The sequence below is a fragment of the Vidua macroura genome, chromosome 4, assembly GCF_024509145.1.
Source record: "Vidua macroura isolate BioBank_ID:100142 chromosome 4, ASM2450914v1, whole genome shotgun sequence".
NCBI lineage: Eukaryota > Metazoa > Chordata > Aves > Passeriformes > Viduidae > Vidua > Vidua macroura.
Genome location: NC_071574.1, coordinates 56217640 through 56230137, shown reverse-complemented (window position 1 = coordinate 56230137; position 12498 = coordinate 56217640). Strand labels below are relative to the sequence as shown.

General features: G+C 41.4%; 1 protein-coding gene across 1 annotated transcript in view; it reads right to left on the bottom strand.

Annotated features, from left to right (window-relative positions):
- PPARGC1A (PPARG coactivator 1 alpha) overlaps window positions 1-3795 on the bottom strand; it is a 65000-nt gene extending 61205 nt beyond the window's left edge. The window contains exon 1 of the mRNA XM_053976394.1: window positions 3686-3795. Within this exon, the coding sequence (XP_053832369.1) occupies window positions 3686-3733 (48 nt within the window). The 5' untranslated portion in view covers window positions 3734-3795. The remainder of the gene's footprint in view (window positions 1-3685) is intronic.
- Between the last annotated feature and the right edge of the window lie 8703 nt (window positions 3796-12498).

Genomic DNA, 12498 nt, shown 5'->3' with positions numbered 1-12498 from the left:
CCTCCGAAACTCCTGTCAGTTGACTGGGTGGCTTGAATGATTTCCCAACTTCTACTTGGACTGAAGTGAATGGAGAAAGCGCCGCTTTCTGAAGGCGGATGTCTGTAGGGCACTAACCAGTGTCCATAGGTGTGAATTGCTCAATACTGGCTATGTCGCTCTCACAAGGACCGCCTTTAACAACAATGTAAGCGAGAGCTGCTGAAGGTGCATTTCATTGATGTTTTTGTCCCTGGAATCTCGGTGTGCCTGCAGTGCACGGGCTGGATGCAGCAGCGTAGCCGTGAGCAAAGATTTTGTCTGTTGGCACAAAGACTTGGTGCAGCTGGTGTGAGCTATAATTTACCAGACAACTTCTACATCTACCAGGACACTACAAGATAATCATAGAGTAGGCCAAGGGGCAAGGAAGCTGAGAGGCTGCAAAACGAGACTCTGAAATAGCAGTTGTTTTTCTTCCTATTATTTAAGGGGCTGTAGAACTCTAAGAAGTCAAAATCCCACTTAAGTAATGTTAACTTTTTTTTTTAATCTGAATTTTTTAACCATTGTTTTGAGTGTAAGGAAAAAAAAAAAAAAAAAATTAGAGCATTTCCTCTTCTTTAGTGCGAGACACAAGCTTCTGGCAGCAATCTTATAATACAGAGATGACCTTTTTTGATGCTTGGCCGAAATCTCTGATCTCATTAAAGGATAATCTAGTTTTTGACTGAAAAGGTAGATTCTCCGCATCATTCTCAGATTTGTGTTCTGGAGGTCAGTAGCTTATAACTGATGCCATAGACTTCTAAAGTATCCTGCTGATCTGTTACTGCTTTCATTTATAAAAATAGCTTCACCCTGTGAACCACCTACTTAAACATGTTTACTTTTGGTAATCTGCATTTTTAAGTTCCTACAGTGGGCTTTTGAAGCAACGCAAACAATGGTATTTAAAAAAAAATCCTGCTTATCACAGTCTTCATTTACCTAGAGTGACTACAATGTCACCTAAAACTATACCTGCTGAAATAAAGTATATATGCCTTGCCAATGTTGACATGATAATAAAATCAATGTTTCTGAATATGACACTATGCTTCTGAGCACACAGAGCACATTAATCTGAGACACATTAGCAGCAAGTGTTCCTGTTATTAATTTATATTTGGCCTTTGGATGATGCCAGATTTAACACTCCAAGTCCTAAAACTGTCCTCATCTGACACGCTGATATTTGCTGTTTGCCTATACATCTGTAACAGGTGCACCTGCATTGCTAGCACACATTTTACTGTCTTCCCACTGTTACTTGATATGATAGTTATTCCATAACTATAGCCCTAATTTTACAGTAACATTTAGGAGGATAAAGCAGTCACTAAACACAAAAGGCTAATTACTGTGTGTTATTTCACTCCAACAGACCTTTTTTCTCTTAGTTCAGATGCAAACAGTAAATTAGCTTAACTGCACTGATGGTAATGAATCATTATAATTAAGTATAATTCTCCATTAACCTTTTGGCTGTTTTTGTGCCTTTGAAGGTAAATTAAAAAAAAAAAAAAAAAAAAGAAGACGACTGGACTTATGCCATATTAATTATATTAATGAAAATATAATCTTTGTTTTATTTTTAAGTTTTTCAAAGTGCCAAGAGGATGAACTCAGGAAAGAAAGAGAGACTTGACAAAATGTGTGTCAGGTGGATTCTCTCTATCAATCTTCACAACCTTACTGTACATCACCTTCATTAAGCTGTGAAGCACTGGGGACGCTGATCAGCTACAGTGATGCAGGCCTTTATTAAACAACACGCCGTCCTGTCATTATGTGAGTGAGAATATAATACATTTAACATTGACAGCAAATATTAATGATTCAAAGAATGAAAGCTGCCTCCAGTGCTTGCTGCCTGCGTTATTTTAGCTCAGTAAAGGTGATCCCCTGAGCCAAAGCAGCACGCAGATGCTAGCGTTGCTACAGGAAGTGCAGTGCAGGAGCACACTCGCAAAATCCTACCCACAGTTAATCCATCCACCACACAATTAATATTAAGATCAAACTCTTTTTTTGGTTCCTTTTTTTTCTCTCTGCACTATGAAAAAGTCATCGACATAAATTATTCTGTTACTAGCTTGAAATTACCACAGGAACTCTAGTGATTAAAATAATTCTTCAGTATTTCCATATAAGCTGGTTCCTCAATCAGTTCCTAGTAGCATTAAGAATAATACACGATGGAAAAATGAAGCTATGGCAGCTGAGACCCATGCTGCAAGCCAGACAACAACCCACAGGACACTCCAGCTACTCAGAAACAATTAGGACTTTGGAGCCAGAAAGTCATCCACTTACTGCCTTGACTCATAATAGCTACAGGACATATGAATTATCCATATCTATTCCACTTTACCAAGAAATCAAAACAAGATAAGACCAATTACAATATGCAAACAGAAATCTGTGGATACAATGGCAAGCTGCAAAAATTTAAAACATGACAAAATGACTTGAGAATCCACACACATGGTCTGCCAGATATGAAAAAATTACTGGAGAACATTGAAACGGTACACTTTAGATGGGTAGCTCTCTACAGCATGAACATCTTATTTAAAAAGCATTGCCTGTAACCTGTTTTTCCCTCCCCAGTGCCCAAGGGAAGCATTTTAAGCACTTATTCCAAGCCTGAATCCAGAGGATTAGTTCCTTTGAGCAGGTCTGTATTCGGGATTCCTCTTCATGGGGTCCAAAGAAAGTTTGCCTCGCTTCGCAAGTTGCCCAAACTTTCAGGCAATGCTCCATTTTGCTGAATGCAAATATGCAGAAATCCTCAAACCTCACATTATACTCCGGAGATTACCACGGGGCTGCTTGCCTTTTTTATTTTTTCCTTTATGAATTGTAGCCAGCAGAAGCTGTGGATTTGATGTATTGCCGTCTATTTTTACACAAGCAGCAGCAGCGGCAGCAGCAGCAGCAGTTCACACAGTCCTGCATAAACTCTATTCTCATGGTTCATCCTGTTGTCTCTGTACAGTGGGATTTAACCATTTCTTGGACTACTTAGATTGACTGCAAACCCTGCTCTACGAGGCATTAGCTACAGCGTCAGTATTCCAATACCACAAGTAGCAAGGAAACGTCTCCTTCCAGAAATCTCTTTTAAAAGCATCTAAAGACAAACAACAGGGTATTCATTCCTGCGTGCGTGTTTGTATTCTGCAGCTGATAAACAAGGAAAAAACCTTCGACAGAGCATAGTGAAACAAGGAATTAAAATATGAAGCCATGAGTTAATTATAACTTTTTTTTTTTTTTTTTTAAGAAATATTAGTCTTATTCTAAATTAGAATGGCATTTTTCCAACCAGGCCACCGAATGCCACTGGAAATGCCACTTCAGACACTGATTCATATCAATACCTTAGAGCATAAATATTGCATATGACGGGAAAGCGAGCCAGAGGCACATGAAAATAGTTTCCAAGTGCAGGAGATACTATACTGATGACAGGAGCTCAGCTTTGATTTGCTCAAGGCATCGCAGAGTAACCTTAAAATAGCAAACTTACTGGAGTTAAGATAAGATACGGACTTGTTTGCAAAGTGCGCTGCCTCGGCCGTCCTGCCGGTGCCCTGCCGAGCCCACGGCCCCGCCGGCTGCCGGCACCCCACGGCCGCCCACGCCGCGCACTCCTCACCTCGAGATCACTCCATACAGAATCCTGGTTGCACATGTCCCACGCCATCCAGCTGCGGAGCGACGGCAGGAAAGCTGGCAAACTACAGTCCAGAGGCAGGCGGGCAGGCAGCAGACACTCATGCAGGCAACGAGACCCTCTCTGAGAGTGAACCGAAGGCACCTGTCTTACTACTGTTCCCCGTCACATGACAAAGCTATTAAAAAGTAGGCTGGGCTGTCACTCATCCAGCCTTCTGGAGCCGCTGCTCCAGCCCGTGACGTCAGCCAGGGGCAGACCCAGCCTGAAGTGAAGTAAATCTTTGCAAAACCCGCTCAGACCTCGTCGGCCGCGGCAACACGCTGTGATTCAAAGCAGATTTCCACGCCACACCCCCGGAACACTGCTCCTGCCGTAGCACAGCTCCTATCCCTCCCCATCTTTTCTAATTTCTTAGCTTGCGTTCTTTGTCTTCCCCCCACACCCCAGCACACAATAGGCAGAGCTGTGCTTATAAGAAAGAAAAAGTGAAGTGACGCCCAGCCGAGCCACAGCCTGCGTGCTCTGAGTAGCCCGAGCACTTTTCCCATGCCTACACCGCTCCCCTGCCTCCCTTTGGAGAGGCTATCCCAGAGTTCGGCAAAAGTTACGCCACCTCCCAACATTTTTTTTTTGCACTCGGGGATTTTGCACCTCCCCGAGTATTTTGGTTATGTTCTGGTTTCTCACAGGCAATTGCAACTCAAGTTAGTTTTTGCACGGTAAATATATCGGCAACCCCGCCCCCCGCCACACACACCCCCACCCCAGCATTTCTCTGACACGGACTCAGCGTCTATAAAAAATGTTCCTATCGTTATCTCACCTGCTCCGAGGGGGAAGCCTGATCCCGTTCCCAGATGGATTACAGTACTTCGAGCTGCTCTTTAATCACTCCCCCGTCTCGGTGCATTCCCCAAGAAACCAGGGCTGTGACAAGGAGCTGCCTCCGTCCTGCCCACCGCCGCCGTGACCCCCGCCCGCCTCTGTAAGCTGCCTCAGGGCGCACTGCTGTACCCTCCCGACCTGAGCCCAGTGTTTGTTCATTGAAAATAAATTAATTAAAGATCTCTTGTCGTGTGGAAATCCAGACACACTGTTAACACCTGTCTCCCCGTCAAAGCCTTTCCCAGACAATAGCGGCTGCTGCAGGTGCAACTGGTTTAAGATGCCCCTTAGCATTGCGTACGGAACAAATTCCATGAACAAAGCTGAACTGCAAATTGTTGTCCAGAACAGGGAAAGAAAACCCAAAAATAAAGGTCTTGTTTAACTATCCCCACCTGCCTGCTTATTGTCTTAAGCTGCAGTTTTTTTAATTATCTAGGTGCAAAAATTCTTGTGAAATGTAAATGCTGGCTCCCTTGTGCTGGGCTACCAGTCAAAGTTACAAAACTATAGCTTATCATCCTCCATGCCATGAAATATTCATTTTCATTGTTATTTGCAAACTTGAGTATTCTAAAGACTAAATGAATTCAATTATTATACAAGGCTATGGCAATTTTGCTGAGAGGAAAAAAAAATAAATAAAGAGTACAATTCTTGAAATAGCCTTTTCCCCACAGACATTGGAACCTTCAGAAATGGTAGGAGGTCTCAGATATATTCTTAGCTTATTTGTGTTTCCTTGTAATTCATTATTGCCAGTCCTGATAAAATGTACATTTTTCTGAGCTTGTGCTTAAGTTGCAAATCACATCACACTGTCATACATTCACCAAGCACTGATGACAAAAATTGCATTTACTTTTAAAAACAAAAACCACAGCAAAATACCAAATAACTACAGAAAGCCTTTCCTACAAATAATTAAATGAGTGGTATTGCTTTGCTCTCAACAAAAAAAAAAAAAAAAAAAAACAACAAACAAACAAAAAAAAAACCACCAAAAAAAAAAAAAACAAAACAAAACAAAAACAAAAAAAACCCAAAAAACTAATTTCCTTCCAAATTATATGCTGATTTAATGATAAAACTGCAGTAAATTATTAAGATCTGTGGCAAAGGTGAGTACCTCTACCCCCTGAACAGTCAACTGTGAAATAATACTGGGCACCTGCCTACCTGGAATACAGTTGGTTCTTATTAATTATTATCTGTGGATCCATGGTTGGTGGAATATTCTCCTTCAATACCTACTTATAATTGTGTTCATTGACTGTGCCGAATCCATCATCTGTTTTTTTTTTTTTTTTGAAGTTTCATTCACACCTTTTATAGAAATGTATTTACACTGGAACATTTCATATTGCTGTTTTGGATATTGTGACCTGCTCATGTTGTTTCTATTTTCTACATTTCCACTTGAATGCTTTCCCTTCAAATTAGCAAGTTAACTGATAAATATAAACTGTGACCTTAGTGGTGCTCTCACCATACAAGCTTTAGAGATTGAAGAACTTTTGTAGTGCACTATAAACAGAGCAACCAAAGGTAATAATTACAGAGCCCCAGAGCTTTTCTATGGCCCTGTCCACATTATAGCTTGAACTTTGCTGGCAGTTCCAGTGTTAACTGGAAGAGATGCAAAACCAAACTCCATCTAAAAAAGACTGAGATTTCAACAAGGGTTCCACATTGCTTGGGATGAATTTTATTTTAACTGAAGTGTCTAACCCCAGCCATGGTATAAATTTACCCGCTAGGATCTTTTTTCCCATGTTTTACTGTGGGTTTTGAGTACAGTACCCCAAGGAGGAGAAAAACAAGGAAGACAGCTGCAGTGGTGGGGTAGTTTGGAAACCACGCAGCCTCCGCATATGCAAATGAAGCCTGTGAAACCCAGCCAGCACCTAAGCTGCTTCCTCAAAGGAAACTTTGTCTTCTGAACATTCCGTAGAAGCTTTAGCAATGCTCTTCCCTCTGTTTTGACAACACTAAAGAATTGCACAAACATCTTTTGTGGGGCAATATCTGAGCACATACACACATGATATTTGGTTCCATAACAAACACATACAAAGAAAACCCTCCTACAGCTGACAAAATCTGCAGGTCAGACCACCTCTTCAAACACTGAATTTCCCCTATTTTCAGGTTAGTTTGTACCAGGTCTCAGTAATTCCTAAATTTTGCCTTTTCTTCTTTAAGGGCCATGATTCAAGAAAGTTCTGGTAAGCCTTCCAACAACATTTGGGCACTAATTCCCAAATCCTGATACATTTCTAACCGAACTGGAAGGTACAACTGCCTGCAATAGCAGGAAATACAAATCAAAGACCAAAACCTTCAAGCCCCCTGTCCTTGACTTTTTCCCTGGATTCAGCAATCATTTTATCCTCCTCTTTCACCCACATTTTTTAGCTATGGGTCAGGTTTTTATTCCCTGTAATTTAGATTTCTCAAAGAAGCTACTGATTTTGGAGACCCTATGACCAAAAATTAGTCCCTTGATTAGGGACTGAGGAAGAAATATTTTCTTTCCTTGCTCCCAAGACTATGGTACTTGCTGATTTTTTAGTAAGTTTGCTACTTTCCTAGGGGAGTAAGAACAAGCAAACTTGTACATAAAAATAATGCTGGAGTTTCAGACGGATGAGGTTTGCAAATCAGTTCTTGCATCAACTCAACCCTTTCTGCTCAACTCTCCAAGAGTTACAGCAAAAGATCAGCCAATGCTGTATATAAAAGAGCAAACTGCACTCCAAAGGTGGATTAGTGTGGATGGTGTTCTATATAAAGTATATGTACCCTATTAATTTTTTATTAAAAATCTTCCTTCTGTGCATCTTTACTCTTATTTTTTGCGCAGTCCTGTATTTGTTCTCCAGTCTCTGTTCCACTTCTATCCTATTTATTTGCTCTTTTCCCCCCCCTTTCTCATCATCTTTTCTTTATTTATCCAGTTCATCCTACCCAGAATACACCCAATAGCGTATTGCCAGTGTATTCAATAGCGTAAGCCAGTGAATCAAACTCCTTGAACTTCTGGGTTCACTGGTGCAGTAATTCTACAATGGAATAAAGCCATCTGCTCTCTCTAGTTTTGTTAGGGCTGTTACGATCTGAGATTTTTTTAACAGAGAAACCCAGGATAGTTCTCTGTACCAGCTCTCTGAAAAACTCAAGGGCCAAGTTAATTCCTGGCCCAGCTCTGGGTCACAGGCTGCTGTCTGAGGAGCTGTATATTCGAGAGTCCAAAATAACTTTCTCCGAACAGCAATGCATTACTGACATTACTGACACCAGGCTGAATTTTGCCACATCTGCCTCCACAGACTGAGGGCTCAAATAAAGAGCATTGAATGCCAGGGGAAATCACTTGCTTGTTCATGTGCAACTGGACCTGACTATGACTATTTACTATCAGTGCAGATTACCTGATTATCAGCGTTAACCAGACATGCAAGTCTTTGTAACTGGGAGCTTGTAGTAAAACCTTCCAGCAATGTTCAAGTGAAGCAGGAGAATCACAGGTACCCACTACAAGAAATCTTGTAATTTTTCTTATACCTCCCTGAACATCACCCTATTTATAAACGTGTTTCACTTACTTGTTATTATAAACAAGAAAAACTGACTCCAGCTGATTATGTAAAAAATGTATTTGTCACTTGTTTCCCTCCAACATTTGAAGCATTCTCCAGAATCCTCATTTGCTATAATTTCCAGAAAAATACAGCTTGTCAGGCTTGCTAAAGGGAATATGAACAATATCTTTCACTTGGGTGTTACTGTTTTTTAGAAGGGCTGATCTGTAAAAGAGTATCTACCTTTAAATTTATGACCTCTATATGTTTGAGAAACAGAGCCATGTAAACACATCCGTTTCCTGGGGAGGCTGTGCTGCTGTCTGAGCAGAGACACCCAGGCAAGCCAAGGAGACAGATTCCAGTTTTGCACTGTCTTGCAGGTTGGCAGAGCAGGCAGGACCACATCAAAATCGCAGACCGTTGCAGATCTTCATCATCTCTCCTTTACTCACCTCACTGCTGATATTTCCTTGGAACAAAAGAAGTCATAAAGTTCTTATTATTCCCTTATCCTTCCACACATTCAAGTCCCTGGGAAGAGACCAAAACCTGCTCATATCTGATATTATTAGACCCAAGGAGCTGGTTTTGGACATTCCTGTTCAGAGGTCTGGAACATCTGCCCCCACTCAGAAGTGGTGCCCTTCCTCTCCCACTCCCAGCCTTGCTGGGATGTTCATGCCCTTCCGACGACAGGCAATTGTCTTCTTCAGCTTCAGCCACACAGGGCAGAACATGGGGAAGCTTCAGGAACACCCCTTGTATTTGGAACACTCTGCAGAGCTCTGGAACACCCCACCCAGACCTTTCTCATTACACATATTACCATCCACCTTGCACCCTTTCCCCTGAGCACCTAAAGAATTACCCTGGAGCTCTTCTTCCCTGACTTGTTTATAGAATGCCAATCTGGTTTTAACTGACTTTTTCTGAGAGGGATCTGAAGAGGATGATTCTATAAACAACCACCATGGATTTGTTATCTTAGGGTACGGAAAAGATTCTGTACAACCATAAGGAAGTTCATGGGAGGTATCAGCCTTCAAAGCTACCAGCCTTCGCTGAGGTGGCCACCCAGCTGTCACACTGCATTTGGGGTTTGCTTTGCCATCTGGCCATTTAGCCACCCAGACAGGGCCTCCCAGCCTGAAGGGGAGCTGTGATGCCCTGGCTGCCACAGCAATGCAGGAGAGGTTAGTGTGCTCTGCCACGCTGAGGCTTGCAGTAGCTAGGGGAAGGAAAAAAAAAATTTCCATAGCATAGGCTATCTCCTCTCTAAAATGGCTGGTAAGGCAACTGCAGTGGAGCACACACAAGGCTGCAGCACAGCACTGGAGAGAACAGTAAGCTTTAAATACTCTAAAATCAAATCTTGTTTTACACAAAACTGCTATGGTAAAGTCGATGTGAATGAAGCACCTTTGAGTGAAGGAACAGAGGGAAAGGCAGTGGACAGTTTTAGTGCCTCCTAGCAATTCTTTTTAATAAACTAGAGATGACAGACAGCCTTACCAACACATCTCTCATCTTCAAATATGACTTTTTTCAGACAGAGCTCAGTGGAACTGAGTCAGCCTTTTTTCTTGGGCCTAGCTCTTGGCATTTTTCATATTAAAACAAAGTATAATGCAGAAATAATTCAGGACTGTAGTAATCTGATGGGATTTCAGTAACACAGGCCACAGATTTGCTCTGCAACAATTTTAGGCAAACAAAATAAGATATCACACAAAATACCTCGTGTGGGTTTTTTTTTAAATACACTTACAGATCAAGTTACCCTTTATAGGGTTATGCCTGCCTGTGGAAAAGTGTGAGCTTTTGCGGAAACTCCTGTCAGTGGAGAACATAGCTCCACTCATGCAGCAGCCAGCACTCACTGCTTGGCTTCTGAAGCTCCCAGGCTGCAGCAAAGGTCCCCTTCCCCAGCTCCCCACAGCCCCTGCACCCCGTTTTCCTGAGTCAGCCAAGGACAAGCCAAGCAGACATGGCATCACCTCATTGCAACACCCAACAGTCTCATGCAGACAAGGCTTCTGAAGGATCAGCTTTGCCTGACCTCTTAACTAGTAGTTCCTGCCAGCCAAAATTGAGCCCTGGAGTTATTTTTAGCCAGAACCCTTCATGAATTGCAGTTAACTTGCGATATGCAAACTAGTGACTACTGCTAGAGGAATCCCTATGGGTTTCATGGTTCCACACTCCCTGCTCAAAAGTCCAATTATTCATTTTTCTCAGAGCTGCAATATTAATCTAAAAAAGTTGCACAAATGGCAAGAGATGTCATCCTCCCTCCATCCCCAGTTCAGATAACTGAAATAAAGAAGATAAGCATTTAGCCCAGGGCTTATTAGCAATACAAAGTGCAACTGTAAACCTTTAGAGGCTGACCCTCCTCCAGCGATGCTTTTGATGAGAAATTTGTCAGTACTTTCACCTCTGACTCAGGGCCAAACATGCTAGTGCAGAGATGAAATGGGAGAACTAGCCACAGAAAGGCATGGGTGAGTTACTATTTTTTTTTAATTTTATTTTATTTTATTCTATCCAAATCAGTTGCTTCAATACCTGAATGAGAAATTGCAGTAAGGAAAATGCAGTAAAAGGAGGGGTTAAAGTAGCTGGAAGGGGTGACTGCTCTAAATCCTTTGGAAGGGAATGGAAATCTTTAAATGGATTTAGGCAGGCTTTGAATCAGACCTTATCACAGAAGGTGGGACCAAGACAGTTCAAAGCAGAAACTCCTCCACGGTTTTTTTTGGGTTTTTTTTTTTTTAATTTTCATACAATTCAGGCTTCCCTAGCTTTCCCCTGTGAATACAGCAGGAATAAAGCACATCGATTGCAACAGCTATCACCATGTTAGACATCTTTGTTCCCAAGAAATTTAGTATTTGCTGAACATCTTTGCCCTGGGACACTGATTATATATTATTTTGTAAGTGGGTACCAGGAAGATTCATGGTTGCTCCCCAAAAGAGCAGTAACTGTACTTTCATTACTTCATGTCTATCAACAAATTTGTCCCAAATGGATCTCTACCATTGTAAAATTCCCCAACAATCTGGCTCAATTAAATACTATTTGTTGTTTCTGCTCTTTTGAACTCCGCATGTGGAAGTGCAAGTGAGGGCAATGCATTTAACCAAAAGCATTGAAAGGACTGTGTAGGATTCACACTGAAACAGAGACTTCATCAGAGTGCACCTTTCCCTCTTGCCCACTGCAGCCTCCCCCTTCTCTCTGAGGAACAAAGAACCAAGTAAAAATAGGAAATTGTCAGAATGGAAGATTATTTTAATTTCTGTTACAAGTTGTTACGTTAAAAAAACCTCTGAAAAAAACCAGCAAACCAACACCAAAGAGCACTTCGTCACAATATTATTACCAATTTATTAAACCAAGATTGCACAGACTGGAGAAATGAGTGTGACACATCCCCGGGGGTTTTCTGCAGGTAGACCTCCAGCTGTTTTATTCTCACATGCACTCTGGTTTGCAGGGACATGGAAAAATATCTGCACTTTAGTTCAATGCAACACAATTTTAGATTGTTTGCAGGTTTTCTTTAAGGAAGGGTAGAAGCAAGCCCAGTGAGCTGGAGATGTACACTTTGGGAGATAGGGCTACCATCTTTCCAGGGGAAAACACATGGTGGTTGTTAATTTATATCCGGGACAATGCTGTAAATCGAAGCATCGCTGACAATTCCTGCCCAGTAAACATGCTCAATTTCATCTCCCGTAAAAAGGCGAGCAGGCACTAAATAGCAACACATTTTGATTTTCATTTAGCCACTTTAATGATAGGTGATGTTAGCGGAAAAGATCATTTATCTTCAGATTTATTTTATATGAGATAAAAGGCCTTGCCAATTTTTTAAAATTCATTTACACAAGTGAATAAATCTTCCCAAACAATAAGTAGGAAAGTCATATTTCTTTAACTTTGCTAAAATCTGAAAATGCTGATCTTGGAGTGAAATAGACAGCACTGGCATTTTAATCAAGAACATAAAGACTCCTCTTCTAAATAAGAAGCACAGCTATACTTCAGGAAAAAAAATCTCTGATTCAGAGGACAGCCTTTTTTAATGCATTTTGTCAAAAATCTCTGATAAATCAGGAGAGTGCCATTTTTTTATGTCCCCTTCATTTTTAGATCAGTTCCAATGTGAAGGCTACCTAAAAATAGAACCTAACCTTTCAAATATCTATACTGCTGCATACCACGAACACAAGCTTTCAGTGGCTCTCATGGCTTTCAGGAGCCTTGTGCTGTGCCTGTCTTCTCCTCTAGCACATTATCCCACGTTGCCTA